The 16,512-nt window shown below is 37.0% G+C and overlaps 2 protein-coding genes across 3 annotated transcripts; one reads left to right on the top strand and one right to left on the bottom strand.

Moving 5' to 3' along the window:
- The first annotated feature begins 544 nt into the window (after window positions 1-544).
- nfkbiz (nuclear factor of kappa light polypeptide gene enhancer in B-cells inhibitor, zeta) lies at window positions 545-6,312 on the top strand. Its single transcript, XM_061715761.1, has 10 exons — window positions 545-872; window positions 1,456-1,544; window positions 1,703-2,019; window positions 3,386-3,491; window positions 3,570-3,716; window positions 4,682-4,745; window positions 4,832-5,001; window positions 5,149-5,259; window positions 5,634-5,801; window positions 5,934-6,312. The coding sequence occupies exons 1-10, from the start codon at window positions 809-811 to the stop codon at window positions 5,982-5,984; spliced, it is 1,287 nt and encodes a 428-aa protein (XP_061571745.1). The 5' UTR covers window positions 545-808; the 3' UTR covers window positions 5,985-6,312.
- A 44-nt stretch (window positions 6,313-6,356) lies between these two features.
- On the bottom strand, window positions 6,357-8,677 carry LOC133425084 (protein jagunal homolog 1-B). 2 transcript variants are annotated; one of them, XM_061715760.1, is made up of 4 exons: window positions 8,570-8,677; window positions 7,456-7,549; window positions 7,298-7,370; window positions 6,357-7,225 (listed from the first exon to the last, which is right to left on the bottom strand). In XM_061715760.1, exons 2-4 carry the CDS (start codon window positions 7,542-7,544, stop codon window positions 6,836-6,838), a joined length of 552 nt encoding a protein of 183 aa, XP_061571744.1. In that variant the 5' UTR covers window positions 7,545-7,549; window positions 8,570-8,677; the 3' UTR covers window positions 6,357-6,835. The 2 variants fall into 2 exon arrangements, with proteins under 2 accessions (XP_061571744.1, XP_061571743.1); XM_061715759.1 differs by having other exon boundaries at window positions 7,456-7,553; window positions 8,570-8,663.
- Between the last annotated feature and the right edge of the window lie 7,835 nt (window positions 8,678-16,512).

Here is a 16,512-nt window from a genome sequence, read left to right as displayed (position 1 = left end):
AAATGGTTGCATACAATTAACTAAATTTGCATATGAACTTATCTTAAGTAACGTGTTTATCTAACTGGAAAACTGCCTCCAAACTGTTTAAATGGGCCTTGTTGCATTTGAACATGTCATTCAACATAAAAAAAATAAAGTGCATATATATATATATATATATATATAAATATTAAAAAATATATATTTTTTTTAAGTAGGCTATATACACACATATATATATATATATATATATATATATATATATATATATATATATATATATATATATATATATATATATATATATGTGTGTGTATAAAAAATATATATATTTTTTAATATTTATATATATATATATATATATATATATATATATATATATATATATATATATATATATAAATATATATATATATATATATATATATATATATATATATATATATATATATATATATATATATATATATATATATATATATATATATACATTCATATAATTTAAATTTAACATTTAATCTTTTTAATTTATATTTAAAGTAAATGTAAAATATTCCAAATTTGCCCTCAACATACGGATTTTTCATATGCTTTTGTTTTGAAATGGATTAAAGTTCCAGCTGAATTTATCAACCAGGAAGTTATGCCAGGTGTGGCGCATTCTGCGTATTGCGCAGACAGGTGAGAAGCTGCTCATTTAATTTTCAGTCCTTTTCTTTGTAAAAACCAACCCACAGCTGGTATTTCCCGGCCGTTGTCCTGCAGGTGGGGATCCGGGGCCCAGCAGCTGGTCGGCGGAGCGCCGTCCTTCAGTGAGCCGGTCAACATGCTCGATCTCCGCAGGAGCGAGGCTGCGTACCCGGTACCCAGCTCCCAGAGCCAGGGCGGAGGTCAGTCTGCAATTCCATTTTCAGAACAAGGAAGTCACACAACTTGAATCTAACTACAAATGCATGGAGTGCTGCTGGGTGTGAGAAAAAAGTATACTTCAGGTGCTCTTCGGCATGGGGATCAAAAAGATTGGAAATTTAGAAATTTTAAAATTTAGAATTTAGAAAAACCGAGCCACTCAAGAAGAATCAAGATAGAAAAATATAAAAAGCCTTTATTTAATCATGGCTATATAAAAGTTAAAAAAAATTCTTAAGTTAAAAAAGACAGTTTTAACTTTTACAAAGCCATGATTAAAAGGCTTTTTATATTTTTCTATATCTTCTTGAGTGGCTCGGTTTTTCTAAATTGAAGTCAGACAACTTGATTAAAGATTTTACTATTTAATCGAATCTTTAGGTGACCCTTGAATACAGCATATATCCTGCATCTTTTCTTCCAGTATTTGACTATTATGTACTTGTAAAGCCTGATTTATGGTTCCGCGTTAAATTGACGCAGTGCCCACGGCGTAGGGTACGCGCGCGTAAGCTCTGTGTTGGTGTAACGCGGAAGCATAAATCAGCCTTAATGTGTTTGCAGGCCATCTGTTTAATGATCCCAGACCACCAGAACCTATCCAGACTTTGCAGAACAGCACTGTGAAAGAACTGCTAATGAAGAGACGCCAGGTTAGTCTTCTTTTTTTTGTTTTTCCCAATGCAGTATTCGTGGCTTTGAATTGGTATGCAAATCATTTTATGGCTGTGTCTGTTGCAGAATAAAGTGCATTGAAGTTCTTGCACCTTCAATTATTTTAAAGGCATCATGCATTTGTTTTATCTTTCAGAAATTATACTCGGAGCACAACTTCAAATCTGCCAAATTAGATGTTTTTCCCACTGACACGAGTCCTCATCAGTCAAGTCCTCCAGCACCAGTGAATCCAAATGGCACAACTCAGTTTTTTGTTGTTGCTTCTGAAAATACTCATATGCCCACAGCAAAAATGCAACATCCAGTGCAGCGTCCATCTTTTCAGAGTCAAGATGCTCCAAGTGGCGAGGTTACAGTCACTTTGTTTCACTGGCAAATACAACAGGAGGCACAAAAGGTTCAAGGACTGTCTGCTGAGCAACTGAACATGCAGGACTCAGACGGTGACACGTATGTATCGATATGCAATGCCTTTTATGGAAGTAAATTTGACCTTGTACTAGTGATAAAGCAGGCAGTTTAGTTTGAGGAGTCAAAAAAAAATCTTAATGGCTGACCATGTGCTACACATAAATATACTGGATAAATACAGAGGGCAACAACTGTTTCTGTTTCATATACTATTACACAGAGTTGTCAAAAGTATTCACATACATTACTCAGGTAGAAGTATAGATACTAGAGTTTAAAAATACTCCTGTTGAAGTATCAACTCAAGTTTTTTACTCAAGGAAAAGTATAAAAGTACTGGTTTCAAAAATATTTAGTGTAAAAGTAATGTAAGGGGAGGAAAAGCCATTAAGGACAAAAGCCATTGAAAATGAATGCATCTTAGTATAATGCAAATATATTAAAGAACCATATATGTGTACTATTGAGCATTAACATGTGTTTCAGAGAGCAGGAGATATGATGACTAGTTGCCTATAAGTATTGTAATGGTGCAAAAAGTCAAACTTCAGAGGCATGTTATCATTTATCCTAACCTTTATTGGAATGTACATCCAAGTTTAGTTGCAGGAATCTGAGGGAACGGATGTAAGAACAAAACTGGACATCTGAAACAACCAAATTCACTCTATCCGGATGGAGCAATTTAACTGGATAGTTTTTATTAAAGGCCAAAATGAAATAGAGTAACGAGGCTGTTTTTAAAATGTAAGGAGTAAAAAGTACAGATAATTGTGTGAAAATGTAAGGAATAAAAGTAAAAAGTCGTCTGAAAAATAATTACTCCAGTGAAGTATAGATAACCAAAATTACTTGACGCCTCTCTGCTATTACAACACATGGAAACTTTACACAGCACCACAACCATCAGTCACATTATCTCCAAAGCACTTTTCATTCAAGATATGCATCACAAAGGGGGACAAAAAATATTGACTTAGATTATGGAAAGTCTCCATTTAAAGTTTGCGCCAATAGTTTCCTTGTTGTGCTTAACAATTGACAATATTTGCAATGAGACGAAACTAAAACATGACTTGAGCGATTGAATCTGCAGCTTGGCACGCGATAAAGACTGGCAGCCAACCAGTATAAATAAACATGAGCTGTTCTTCCGGTTACACCTGAATCTGTCTAAAAGCTAAACTTACGATTTAAAAGATGCAGATGTAACCTACGCTGGTAATAGAGGCTCAGTTGAAATGGGAAATTAATATTTAAGACTGTTGACATGCTCTCCATCCTCTGATGGATATAACAAAATGAAAGTTAGTGGCATATAACCAGTGGTCTAAATGTTTATTCATGGACACATTTATCGGTATTGGTTTTATTTGTGCGTTTCATTTCTATCTTTTCTCATCAGATTTCTTCACATAGCGGTGGCTCAGGGTAGACGGGCTCTTGCTTATGTGCTCGCTGCCAAAATGGCACATTGTGGGTCTCTGGACATTAAGGAACACAATGGCCAGGTACAAATGTTTTTAAACAGTCGGGTCGTGTGTTTTCAGCTCAAAGGAGCGGCATTAACCTGTATCATTTGTGTGCAGACGGCCCTCCAGATCGCAGCCGCCACCAATCAGCACCTAATCGTGGGCGACCTGCTGTCTCATGGAGCGCAAATAAACACCAGAGACATGTGGGGGCGCTCTCCTCTGCATGTGTGTGCTGAGAAAGGACACTTCCTCAGTCTGCAGGTAAGAATCTGCAGTTAATGCATCAACATAAGCTAAATGGCGTAATATTGATCCAGCCTGCTGTTTTGGACATTTATTTCCAAAATAATGTTTAGATGTTCAGGAATGGGTCAACAGTTAGTGGTTCAGTATACAGACCCACTGTGCGATTTACAATAAATGTGATAACACTCATTGTCTACAAAAGCTGGTGCCATTGAAAGATTAACCAAATGTAACCCAAGAAAAGAAGAAAAAAAACCTCAGAGAAGTCTCTCTCCTCTTGGAGATGGTGTCACACATGGGTTCCACACGAACCCTGTGGGAGTGTTTACTTTTGGACATGCTGAAGCTTGTGCCAGTCTTTTTTAGTTTCCCATGATTCAACTACCGTGGAAGTTTCGGCAACAGGAAATCAAAGATTGCGTAACTGGTATGAGTGAATCAGGAAATGAACAAAAAAACCCAACAACACAGGGCACTCCTTCTGCCCTCCAGCTTTAATATGCAAATATAAACTGTTGATTCAAGGCAACACCTGAGGGAGGGAGGGAGAGAGAGAGGAAAAGGTTCTTGTCTGAAAATAATGAAGCAAGGTTTAAGGGTTGTTCAGATATTTCCATATTTCTGATCATTTTACACAAAATACTTTCATTTTTTAAAAGTACATATATAATAATGATAATAAACTTGGGTCATTTATTGACTTGATGCATTAATTCAGTGCTATGCTGCTCTGAGGAAATTCAGTCTTTCGATTCTGAAAAACAAAGTCCATCATAGTGTTAAGAGTAGTTGATGTGATTGCTCATCTGACTTGTTAATTTGTAACTGTTTTATCGGACGAAGCTTGTAAATGTTTTGTGCCAAAGACCTTTTGTCATGAGGACTAAAGTCTGGGTTAGTTTTTAATGTCCCTCTTCATGTGATGAGTTAAATCCTTAGACCATCTGAACAGAAAGGGTTTCTCCCATTTTCTTACGCAGGCCATCTGCAAGACTCTTACAGGGACTGGCCAACTGATCGATGTTGAAATGTTCAATTATGATGGTGAGTATGTTCAGTAATTGCAAACTTTGTTTGTGCTCTCCGTGTAAATCTTTGTTAAAACGGAGCCCCTCTGTATGTGTGTGAAGGTTTGACTCCGCTTCATGCAGCGGTCTTGTCACACAATGCTCTTGTTAGAGAGACAAGGCTTCTGGAAAACCCCTGTTCATACAAGATAATGGAGATGGCACGGAGGAGACGCATACATGTTGAATGCCTCAAGACTCTCCTGAACATGGGCGCCTCCTATGTGACAAAGGTACCATCACGACGAGTATTTTACATCGTCTTAATTCTGAGTAATTACTGAGATGATTACTTCTCAGTTTTCACTGTTTTTCAGCGGTGCATACGTTTTAGCAATGATCTTTGTTAAAAAGACTAATCACATGTTTCATGTACACAGGATCTAAAAAGTGGACGGACTTGTATGCACATGGCCTCCGAGGAGGCAAACGTGGAGCTGCTTAAGATTCTCCTTGAACAGCCATCATCACTGGCCTTTGTGAATATTAAGGTTGGTTTCTTTTATAATCAAGTACCTGGCAAACTAGGAAATATCAGGCTTTCCCCATCCATGGAAAGATGCACAAAGCTCAGCTCACGTATGATAAAACTTTTTTTTTTCTTCTAGCTGCAATATGTGTTTGAAAAAGGGGACATACAATGCAAAAAAATGACGCCTTCTGTGTTTGAGAGCATATATTCAGATTTCTGAACTGACTATAATCAGAAAGTTCAACACAAATATTTCATATTTAACATTTGATGTTCCTTGGAAGGGGGACTCACAAAGCTGTCACACAGATTTCTAATGTAATATGGATTTTAACTTGTGTGATTGACTCTAACCCCTAAAACCAATCGTAGTAATTTGCATCTGCGTTTCAGACGTTCAGTGGAAACACGGCCCTGCACATCGTCAGCTCTTTACGGGATCATAAAACCCAAGTAGAAGCTGTGAAGCTGCTGATGAGGAAAGGTGCCGACCCGGGGACCAGAAACTTTGAGAATGAGCTTCCATCTCAGCTGACACCCGAGGGGCCTTCTGGCGAGAAGGTATTTGAATTGTCTCTTGCATCACTTTAAACCCGAGTAAAGAAGAGCAACGTTCTTAAGTTAAGGTTGTTCTAACATAAAAGTTGTGTTTGTCCATGACTAAATAACATGCTGCTTGTCTTGATTTCCCAGGTCCGGCAGATCCTTAAAGGAAAAAATGTACACACATACGGTAAAGCTTAAGAACACTGTCAGTCAGACAGTCGACTCTATGAAATTATTTGCCCCAACAAGGCAGATACACGTTGTTTCAGTGAAACATGCCAGTTTGTTCATTACTGTGTAATGCTTACTTAAAAGGGTTTTTCTGGTGGGTTTTTTTTCTTCCTCAACTCGTTTTGTACTGTGGAACGAGTAAGTGTCATGTGACTGTTAATATCTGGGGAGTGATTTTTATTAGGTTTTGTTTTTTTTTAATGTTTTGGGATCAACTTTTTTTTGGGTGTTAATGTCTTTGACAGAATGAACTAAAATGAAATTGAAGTGTTGACGTATTACAGTGCCAAAAAAAAAAAAAAAGTTTGAGATTTAAATCTGCAATATCTATTTGTTGTAATGAACATCTGATTTATGTGGGGAAACCATTTAATCGTATTATTTTGACACATGTACTTTGGTATGTAGTTTTGTCTCAAGGATTCTCTTAAATACTATAATTGCTTCATAGTTCAGTTTAACTTGTATATTTTAACTGTCCTCTATTTACCCTGTCCATTTTGTTATTACCCATAATAATAAAGCTCAAACCAATAATAATAATAAAGCTCAAACCAAAAACATTTGCAGTTTTTTTTTCATTTTTTTTTTTCCTTCCCCCATGATGAACTGGTGTACAGAGTGATTGCATTAATTACAGGCTGTCCAAGAACAGATTTTCCTTCAAACAATTAAATGATTACTGACAAGTATAAATATAAAGATGCTGAACAAGAGCACCTCTGGAAGTCTCGTCTGTTCCACAAAATGTTTCAGATCCAAGATCCTCTTTGTCCACAATAAGGGTAAACCTTTAGTTCTGAGCATGCTGAAGTCAATTATTTCTTCTTCTTGTCCTGTGTGGTGGTGAACCACTGGTCCAGCAACTTCTTGCTATAGTAGATCTGCCACGCGTGGACCTGTACAGCGATGATGATCACCAGGTACATGACTGATACGGCAGAGAAGCCAAAAATGAAGCGGTATGCTTTCCCGTGGCGATAAAGCTGCTGAGCCACAGGAAACATCTCCATACTACCATAAATCAGAGGGGCCACGCAGAAAAGCCCAGAACTGATCATGGAGATAACCAGGTAGCTGATGTTGTTGCGAGGCAATGCCAAAAAGCTGAAGACTGTGGGAACTATGCTCAGAAGATACGGATACTCCCACTGGTATGGAGAGGCCACCACCTTGTGGGACACCAGGCTCAGCTGGCTCACAGTCACCTGTGGTGGACGAGACAAACTGTTAGAGCTGGCAGTAAAGTATAAACATTTTCCAAGGAAGCATGTTCTCACCTGAGCTGCCATGAGCATCCACATCAGCAGATGAACGATATTGAGTTTACGGATTTCAGACTTCAAGGCGACACTGTAATAAACAAAAAACGGGTCGAGTCACAGGGGGGCGGGAGATGTTCAAAGGAGAGACTTTGTAGATATTAAAAGGAACCAACCTCATCTGGTAGTGAGAGGCGACCCGCTCCCGGTGTTGGAAGTCACTGCCATCTGTGCCTTCTGCCCTCGGACCTGCTCGAGAAGCCATAGCTGCTGTCTGAAACCACAAGAAATAGGAGAAAAATAAGAAAGTTCACCAATTAATGATGGGTTATAAATGTACTCATGGATTTGTGATTCATGCATATGAGATCTATACAGAGAAACAGAAAAGTAGTGTTAGGATTTTATGAAATTGTTAAAAGTACAAGGGTTTTTTTCTATAAGATTGTATTCTGATGGTTGCTCTCAGCGCAGAAACCACCTCCTGTTTTTATGAGCAGACTGATTAGAGTTCTTTAGGTGAGGACGGTGAAGAGGAACGATGTAAGATTGATGGGTTTTTCTCTGGGTTTTGGTTGTCCTAGATCTGTGCTGGGTTGGCATGTCGGATTAGAGATAGACAACAGAAAATATATGGCTGAAAGTGACATGTTTAAGTTTGTTTTACTGCAGTTGGCCTCCATGATAAGGTTCTGCTCCTATAAAGTACTAAACACCTCCCCTTTTCAGTATGACTGGATTGATGACCACAGTGTGCATTTCTCTCCTACCTCTGTGGTTGAGAAAAGTGGACCTCAACATTGTGCATGATATAATAAAAGCTTGTATTCTGTTCACAGGTTTTCTTATTGCACCAGACAAACGAACACGTGGATCTTTCAGTAGTAAAGGTTTGAGTTGTCTTTCCAAACATTTGTAACCTAGTTTCTCTTAAATGTCTCCTTAACAGTCGAATCTGACAATAACTTCACATTGGTAACAGCTGCCAATTAAAATAACATAAAGAATAGCCTATAAAATAGACAAACAGTTGTCCAAACAAAGCTCACAGTACTGCACAGCCACGGTAGCATACGCAGCATAAGCCTGATTTATGGTTCCGCGTTACACTAACGCAGAACCTACGGCGTAGGGTACGCGTCGATTTAACGCAGAACCATAATTCAGGCTTTACGCTTCCTTAGCTGTTGAGCTAACGAGCCCTGTAGTCGTATCTGGAGAGCTTATCAAAGCTTGGCGTATATAGCAGGATAGTTTATTAAGTTGTCACAAATTGGCAGTCACGCTTACCTCTTTATATCGCCGTGTTTAGGGTGATTGAACCAAAGAAACCGTCAGCTGGAACCATTAGAGTGAACGGGGCGCGGACGGTTGCGCCGGGGCAGCTGGGAAACTGAGTTCACTACGTATCAAGCTGTGATTGGTCCAGAAGATTACGCTGAATTGCTCAAATATTTCAACTTTAAGAAATCTTTTTTTTTTTTTAAATTAAAAGAGATGCACTTTATAGTGAATGTACTTGATAATTAATTAATGTTTAATTTTTTTTTGTACCATTTCGTACTTGGTGTATCACATGGCAACACTAAACTAAAATGTCACCGTTCAAACTCTACTACGTATGTCATGGCATGGCATAGCATAATATGTGATTTTATAAAACAAAATGTATCTTCCTTCCTTTATTATTTTCGGGCAACCAGCGTTTAGTAATATTGAGTTTTCAGTTTATTAAAATGTACTTATTTCCCTTTACTTTTTTTTTGTTTACAATCAGATCTTAATAGCCATTTATTTTCGGGGTCAAATATTATGAACAAACAAACACATTTCAAGGCTTTCTAAAAGGCTTGATTCACCGCTTTACCACTCTACGTTACATTAACGTAGAGACAGCGCCATCGTATACGGGGCAAAGGTGGTGACAATTATAAGGGCCCAGAACCCACAAGGGCCCACACACAGCCCCATGTAACCTATGAAAAAAATATTATGCATACATAATACATAATATAAACTCATACTAATGAATTAAATTCAAACAGAGTCAACAGTCACACAATATTGTCTAATTTTAATCATTTTGATAATTCCCTTTGCGCTTTCCCTTCTTAAAATGGTTTGGTCCACTCACCACGGTTCCCTCTGTGCGAGTGAGCAGCGTGAACCTGAGGGCACAGCTGGATTAGATGTACAGTAGCTAGATAGTGGTAAGGCTATCATGCCCCCCAAAAAGCACCAATCCGGGCACCAGAAAAGGTTAGAAAAGGAGGCCTGAAATAAGAGCAGCAGAGATGGTGAGTGAGCAACATAAACACTAGTTGGCTGTTTTGCTTTATTAGTGAACTGCTGCACCACTGGCAGTTACTAAGACATTAATCAACACCTTTTTTGAAATTTTACTCGTGAAGTAGTTAAATGTAAAAGGAAAAGAAGAAAACAAATTGGGTGTTTTACAATATTGACCACCGAAAAGACATCGTAAGTGTAAAAGGGCCCACGGGTATATTCTTTTAGGGGACCCAGAATTCCTAGCAACTGCCCTGCGTAGAGACCCCACTTCTGACCTTATGCTTCACATTAACGCACATCCTAGGTCACCTTTATACAGACTCATTACTCCAGCACTTTAAAACCAACATGTTCCACATTTTTTCTTTTAATATTATTTGTTCTTTTGTATTGCACCAATCACCACAACAAATTCCTTGTGTTTGTTAAACTACTTGGCAATAATAAACTTCCTTCTGATTCTGATTCTGATTATCGCTGGGATGCAGTTAATGCAGTTGTCCGCCAGGTGGTGCTGTGGTACAGTCTGGTGCTACACCAGTTTAATGGGAAAATTGATTTCGCTCTGGAGGGCCTCTCTGTGACAGAAGTGAAGGGTTTGTGTGTACAGTTTGGGCCCTTTCAAGTTCTTATATTAAATACATTTAGACTTATCAGGCCTCATGTCGCACTCTTTCACTTGTTTTTTTAATGAATGTTGTGTCACATCTCACAGTCCAGACACTTTTCTTACTGTGATGGACTGAATGACTGAAGAATTTTAATAAAACCTAATTAAACGGTTTGGTCTACTTTGATTTAGGTCCCTTGACGTCTTGGTCATGTCAACTTTAAATGCAGATACTCGAGTCCAAGTTGTGAAAAGGTTAACAGAGGCCACCTAGTGGTGAAGTCAATAATAGCTACATAAACTTAAACTTAAACTTTATTTATTTGTATAGTGCCAAATCATACAATATAAAATGCAACACATGGTGCTTTACATGCAGAATAAAATAACAATAAAAAACACAATTTAAAACATTCCATACGACCCCACCCCCCACGCGTACACACACACTCACTCACACTCATATACATGTGCACACACTCACACGCCCACACCCACACACACACACACAATAAGTGGACTGGTGACATGGCTTAGCACTGACGATCCAGGTGAGGAAAACACTACCTATGGGTGGCCGTCCACACTGAGAAGCTCCACCGACCACGACCACCCGGAGCATCGCCACAGAGACCCCCCCAACCCGGACAGACCGGGGCAGACCCCACACAGTAGGTGGAGCCCCCCCCCAGCTACCCAGGCCTGAGGGATCCCCATGACGACACCCCCATGGGCGGAGCAGGCACACCTCCCAGTGTGAACGACCCCCCTGAGGAAACACTGGAGCTAAAAACTAAAAGATTAAAAGAAAGTAAGAAATGCCTAAAAGTGTAAAATTTTAGAGAAATCTATATAAAACTTAAGATGAATAATAAATAACATAAAGTAAAAAGTCACTAAAATGGATTAAAGTTTTAGAGATGATAAAAGAGCTAAAGAAGTAGACACAATACATAGCTAAAAACACTAGGTAAATGAGATCAGATAAAAGCCAAACTAAAAAGGTGTGTCTTGAGCCTCCTTTTAAAAATATCAATACCATTAACACATAATACCATTAACGTTGGTGTCGTTTTTTTCAGGAAGCTGTAAATGCTTGATTCCAACTTGATAGGTTTATAAAACGGAGGACATTATTAATCGATATATAATTTTGCCAATCAAGTTGAAATCTCAAGATACCAGCAGGGAGTGCAAATTAGTTGAACCATGAAGTGTAAATCGACGACAATAAACGCAGCAACGTAGAGAGTTTGACATAGGCTAATTGTAGAAATATTTACCATCAAAGTAGTGACTGATTCTGTTTATGTTCATGTTGACGGGTATCAGTGTTCATTTTTCCCAGTTTTCTTCTGATTTAACTCTAAATGAAGGTTTTCTGGTCAGATATTTTCATCACATTTAAAACGATCCAAAACACCAGAATAAGGGGGAGAAATTTTTCCTTTTATTTTGGGGTCACAATCAATTCAGATGACCCGTCCACGCTTGTCTGATCTCCCAGGAAGCTGCTTCCACGTAATCTTCTTTCCTTATGACGTATTTTAAAGTCTTAAAACGACAAAAAACATACAATTTTTCCGATTTAACGACGATTTAAACCACAAATGGAGGTGGTTTCAAATGTGATTTCAACCAGATGTGCACTGCTGGGCCCCGTTATGACGTTCTGGTTGCTCAGATAGAATTTCAGGTAGTCTTTCTTATCATTCCTGACGCCACTGCGTTTGCCAGACTGAGACTATAAATACAACTTGAAAGCCATGCAGACCTAAATAACTCGGTGGACAAATATGGTCACTGATGTCCTGGATGTCCCAGGTTCAAGTCCCTCAGTGGGATTCCTTTAGCAAAGCATTTTGACTAAAATTGACCGCATAGAAGTGTAAAGCTTAAAAAAAAATGCGTTTCCATGTGTCTGACTCAGAGCTCAGAGGGTTAGATGAATGCTCTGTAATCCAGAGGTTGGGGGTTTGAGATTTGCAGCTGAAAGACTTTTGTGGTGTTGACTCAGATAGTCTGTCATGTCATTCCTAATGCGACGTCACTGCGTTGGCCAGATTGAGACCCTGTTGGTTCCGTTCATAGTTTTGGACCTCACATTTGTTACAACAGACGTATAGATACGCCTGGAAAACCGTTCAGGCCATCCGTTAAATAGCTCGTTGGACTAACATGATCACTAGTGTCCTGGAGGTCCCAGGTTCAAGTCCCTTACTGGGTTTCCTTTGGCAAAGCATTTTGACCAAATTGAACCACAAATATTGAAGTGTAAAGCTTAAAAAAAAGCACTTCTGCTTGTCTGACAAGTAGCACAGAGGGTAAGATGAACACTTTGTAATCCAGAGGTTGAGGGTTTGAGACTTGCAGCTGAAAGACTTTTGTGGTTTTGACTCTAAATGTAGATAGAAAACATTGAAAGAAATCTGGGGAACTACTGACAGCATAGCTCAGGGTGTCAAAGAGCTACCTGGGGAGTCAGAGGATACAAGTTCAATCCCCTTGTAGGATATGGGTCTAAGTGATGGAGCCAGAATTTATGATGGATTCACTTTTTTAATCCACCGCCTGAAACGAAAGGTTAAATGCGCTATGAGAACATGCCTCAGTGTGAAGGGTATCGGTGGTGTGGTGGGTTAGTTCTCGGCTGTAAGGCACCAGGAGGACGGTGCTTGCCGGTTCGAACCTGACGCCGGTACCTGGAGCCCTTAAAACTGGTGTCACTGTGGTGGGGGAGAGGAGGATAGAGGAGGATGGGAGGGAAAGGGGAGGAGGTTAGGGTGTCTCCTCCCCGAAATACGGGGAAACAAAGGTAGGGGGTTATGGAGGAGGAAGCAGGAGCAGAAGCTGTTTTAGTGTGCAACATGACATCCTAGAAATGCTATAAAGTATTAAATATAACTAAGTTAAATAAGTAGTACTTATGTTAGTTACTAACTTAGTTAGTTACTTACTAACTTAGTAAGTAACTAACTTAGTTAGTTACTTACTAACTTAGTAAGTAACTTACTTAAGTTAGTTACTTACTAACTTAGTAAGTAACTTACTTAAGTTAGTTACTTACTAACTTAGTTACTTACTAACTTAGTAACTTACTAACTTAGTAAGTAACTTACTTAAGTTAGTTACTTACTAACTTAGTTACTTACTAACTTAGTTACTTACTAACTTAGTAAGTAACTTACTTAAGTTAGTTACTTACTTAAGTTAGTTACTTACTAACTTATGTAAGTAACTTACTTAAGTTAGTTACTTACTAACTTAGTAAGTAACTTACTTAAGTTAGTTACTTACTAACTTAAGTAACTTACATAAGTTAGTTACTTACTAACTTATGTAAGTAACTTACTTAAGTTAGTTACTTACTAACTTACTTAAGTTAGTTACTAACTTATGTAAGTAACTAACTAACTTACTTAAGTTAGTTACTAACTTATGTAAGTAACTAACTTAAGTAAGTTACTTACATAAGTTAGTAACTTACTTACTTAAGTTAGTTACTAACTTAGTAAGTAACTTACTTAAGTTAGTTACTTACTAACTTAAGTTAGTTACTTACTAACTTAGTAAGTAACTTACTTAAGTTAGTTACTTACTTAAGTTAGTTACTTACTAACTTAGTTACTTACTAACTTAGTTACTTACTAACTTAGTTAGTTACTTACTAACTTAGTAAGTAACTTACTTAAGTTAGTTACTTACTTAAGTTAGTTACTTACTAACTTATGTAAGTAACTTACTTAAGTTAGTTACTTACTAACTTAGTAAGTAACTTACTTAAGTTAGTTACTTACTAACTTAAGTAACTTACATAAGTTAGTTACTTACTAACTTATGTAAGTAACTTACTTAAGTTAGTTACTTACTAACTTACTTAAGTTAGTTACTAACTTATGTAAGTAACTAACTAACTTACTTAAGTTAGTTACTAACTTATGTAAGTAACTAACTAACTTACTTAAGTTAGTTACTAACTTATGTAAGTAACTAACTAACTTACTTAAGTTAGTTACTTACTAACTTATGTAAGTAACTTACTTCGTAAGTTACTTACTAAGTAACTAAGTAAGTTACTTCGTAAATAACTAAGTTATGCAGGAGAACATCTGAGTGCAGAAACGAGCTGGAAGTTGTTCTGACACCAAACAATCAGTAGGGAGTGCAATAATCAGCAAAAATAGGTTTAGATTCAAATTTTGGAAATGAAAGGTTATTTAAACATTTTTCCTCTACTTTGGTTTAATTTGTTAAATCAAACCACTTTCTAATCATGTTTCTATCACTTATTGATCTCTCACAGAGGGATGTACAACAGATTCTACAGGAATATTTGTTCCTCCTGGAAACCACCAGGAACGTTTTGGCGGCAGAGTTTGTAGTCGGGACCAAATATCTGAGCGTGAAAACATTTGAGGATAAAACTTGATAAAACCTTGTAATATTCCCTCATACAGTTCTCTTCAAACATTGTAAACTGGACGTGTGAAGGTACTGTGTTGAGCGCTGGTGAAAACAACTACATCTGATTTACAGGAAAAAGATGCAGATGAGACAGAAATGTATGGAAATGACTCAGAATAAAAATACGGGATCTGAAAGTAAAAATAATGATTTTGGACGTCTTTCTCATAAATTTGACTAATTCACAGTTTTATCAAACTAATAACTTTAACTTCAACATTTTGACTTGCTATTACAACTTTTATTTTGTCAGTCTCATTACTTTGTCAATTTTATGATCTTAACTTATTCATAACTAAAATTAGCTACTTTTAAATTTTCATCTTATTTGTTACTTCAAAGCTCATGATTTTGCCCACCTGTCTCATATCTGTTGTTCACCGTCATGTTTTTGTTTTACTTTCTCATAATCCCAATTTATTTATTACTGATTCACTTAATTTCATCATTTTGACACAATTTCTAAATTTTTCTCATCTCAGAGTCCTGAACTAGGATCTCATAATCTTGACTCTCTATTTTAGTTTTAACTTTCTCATATTTCATACTTTTTTTCTTTTCTTGGTCCCAAATGTTGTCATCTTATATATTGACTCACAATCTTATGATTCTGACTTCAAACGTTATACTCTTTCATAATTATTGACTTTAAACATTTTTACTTAAATTATGACTTACTACTTCGTAGTTTTGCCTATTTCACAGTCTTGACCTATTCAAACACATACTTTTACTTAGTACCTGGTAATTTTGACTTTTACTGACTATCTCATATTTTTGTTTAACCACCTCCAAATTCTGTAATACTTTAACTTTAATCTAACTTTAATGTACTAAATCATCATTTTTAGTTACAATTCCTAAGTTTTATTGTCTCGTAATTTTGACAATTTTATAATCTTTGCTTATTCATAACTATAATTCAATCTTTTATCTTATTGTTCTGACTAACTACTTCATATTTTTGATTTATTATATCATATTCATGATTTACTGATAACTATAGATGACTATCTTATTTTAATTTTTCACCCAATCTTTTTGATGTATTATCTCATAAGTCTAACTATCTCAAAGTTTAATATTGTAATTAATACATTTTGACCTAGAAGGAGACCAAGAAGTCAGATATTTATTCAAAGCTATAAGAAATAAATAAATAAATAAGTTTGCCATTATATTATTTATCCATCATTCTGGATTTAAATGGTTTTTCATACTTTTTAGCTTTACTGAAACTGAATAACATTTAATATGACTCATTATTATATTGATGATTTTTTTTTTAAATGAGCACAGTCTCATTAAAATGTTATTTTAATCTAAACTTTGGTGAGTGCTTATGTTTTAACACATATAAGTATACAGTACAGACCAAAAGTTTGGACACACTTCCTCAGTTGTTTGAATGAGAAGGGGTGTCCAAACTTTTGGTCTGTACTGTATTTTAGAGGTTGCCATGGCAACGTCCTAAAAGTCAACACAGCGTAACTTCAACTCCATATCTACAGTCTGTCTTCAGTCGATTCCGAGCTGGAAGTGGAAGTGCAGTTACCTGAATGTTGCTGCTCCTCCGACACCTGTGCAGGTAAAACTCCAGACTGGCTTTAATCAGCTGAGCAACCAGCTCAAAGGAGCATCATCGCCGCCTAGTGGCCGGAGGCGGGAACTGCAACCCCACAAGAAAACGCTCGTTTCTTTTGACAAATAACTTCTCAGATTCATTTATCTCCAAACAAAGATCTGCTGATATCCACTGAAATAACAATTCCATTAACTCCACCTCATTACCCAGAACTGCTTCAGAAACTAGGTGTTGCTCTTTTCCCACTAAATCACAAATGTTTGGCACTGATGTATTTATAGT

Source organism: Cololabis saira, chromosome 24, assembly GCF_033807715.1.
Source record: "Cololabis saira isolate AMF1-May2022 chromosome 24, fColSai1.1, whole genome shotgun sequence".
NCBI classification, from domain to species: domain Eukaryota; kingdom Metazoa; phylum Chordata; class Actinopteri; order Beloniformes; family Belonidae; genus Cololabis; species Cololabis saira.
The sequence above is the reverse complement of the archived record's forward strand: the minus strand, read 5'-3'. Positions and strand labels throughout refer to the sequence as shown.

Bases quoted from the DNA above. Each gene is read 5' to 3' on its own strand.
- nfkbiz (XM_061715761.1), top strand. From the start codon at position 809: ATGCTCGATCTCCGCAGGAGCGAGGCTGCGTACCCGGTACCCAGCTCC. The intron at 873-1,455 runs GTCAGTCTGCAA...ATGTGTTTGCAG, and splicing joins CTCCCAGAGCCAGGGCGGAG to GCCATCTGTTTAATGATCCC. The intron at 5,260-5,633 runs GTTGGTTTCTTT...TCTGCGTTTCAG, and splicing joins TGGCCTTTGTGAATATTAAG to ACGTTCAGTGGAAACACGGC.
- LOC133425084 (XM_061715760.1), bottom strand. From the start codon at position 7,544: ATGGCTTCTCGAGCAGGTCCGAGGGCAGAAGGCACAGATGGCAGTGAC. The intron at 7,371-7,455 runs GTTGGTTCCTTT...TGTTTATTACAG, and splicing joins GCCTCTCACTACCAGATGAG to TGTCGCCTTGAAGTCTGAAA. The intron at 7,226-7,297 runs GTGAGAACATGC...CGTCCACCACAG, and splicing joins GGATGCTCATGGCAGCTCAG to GTGACTGTGAGCCAGCTGAG.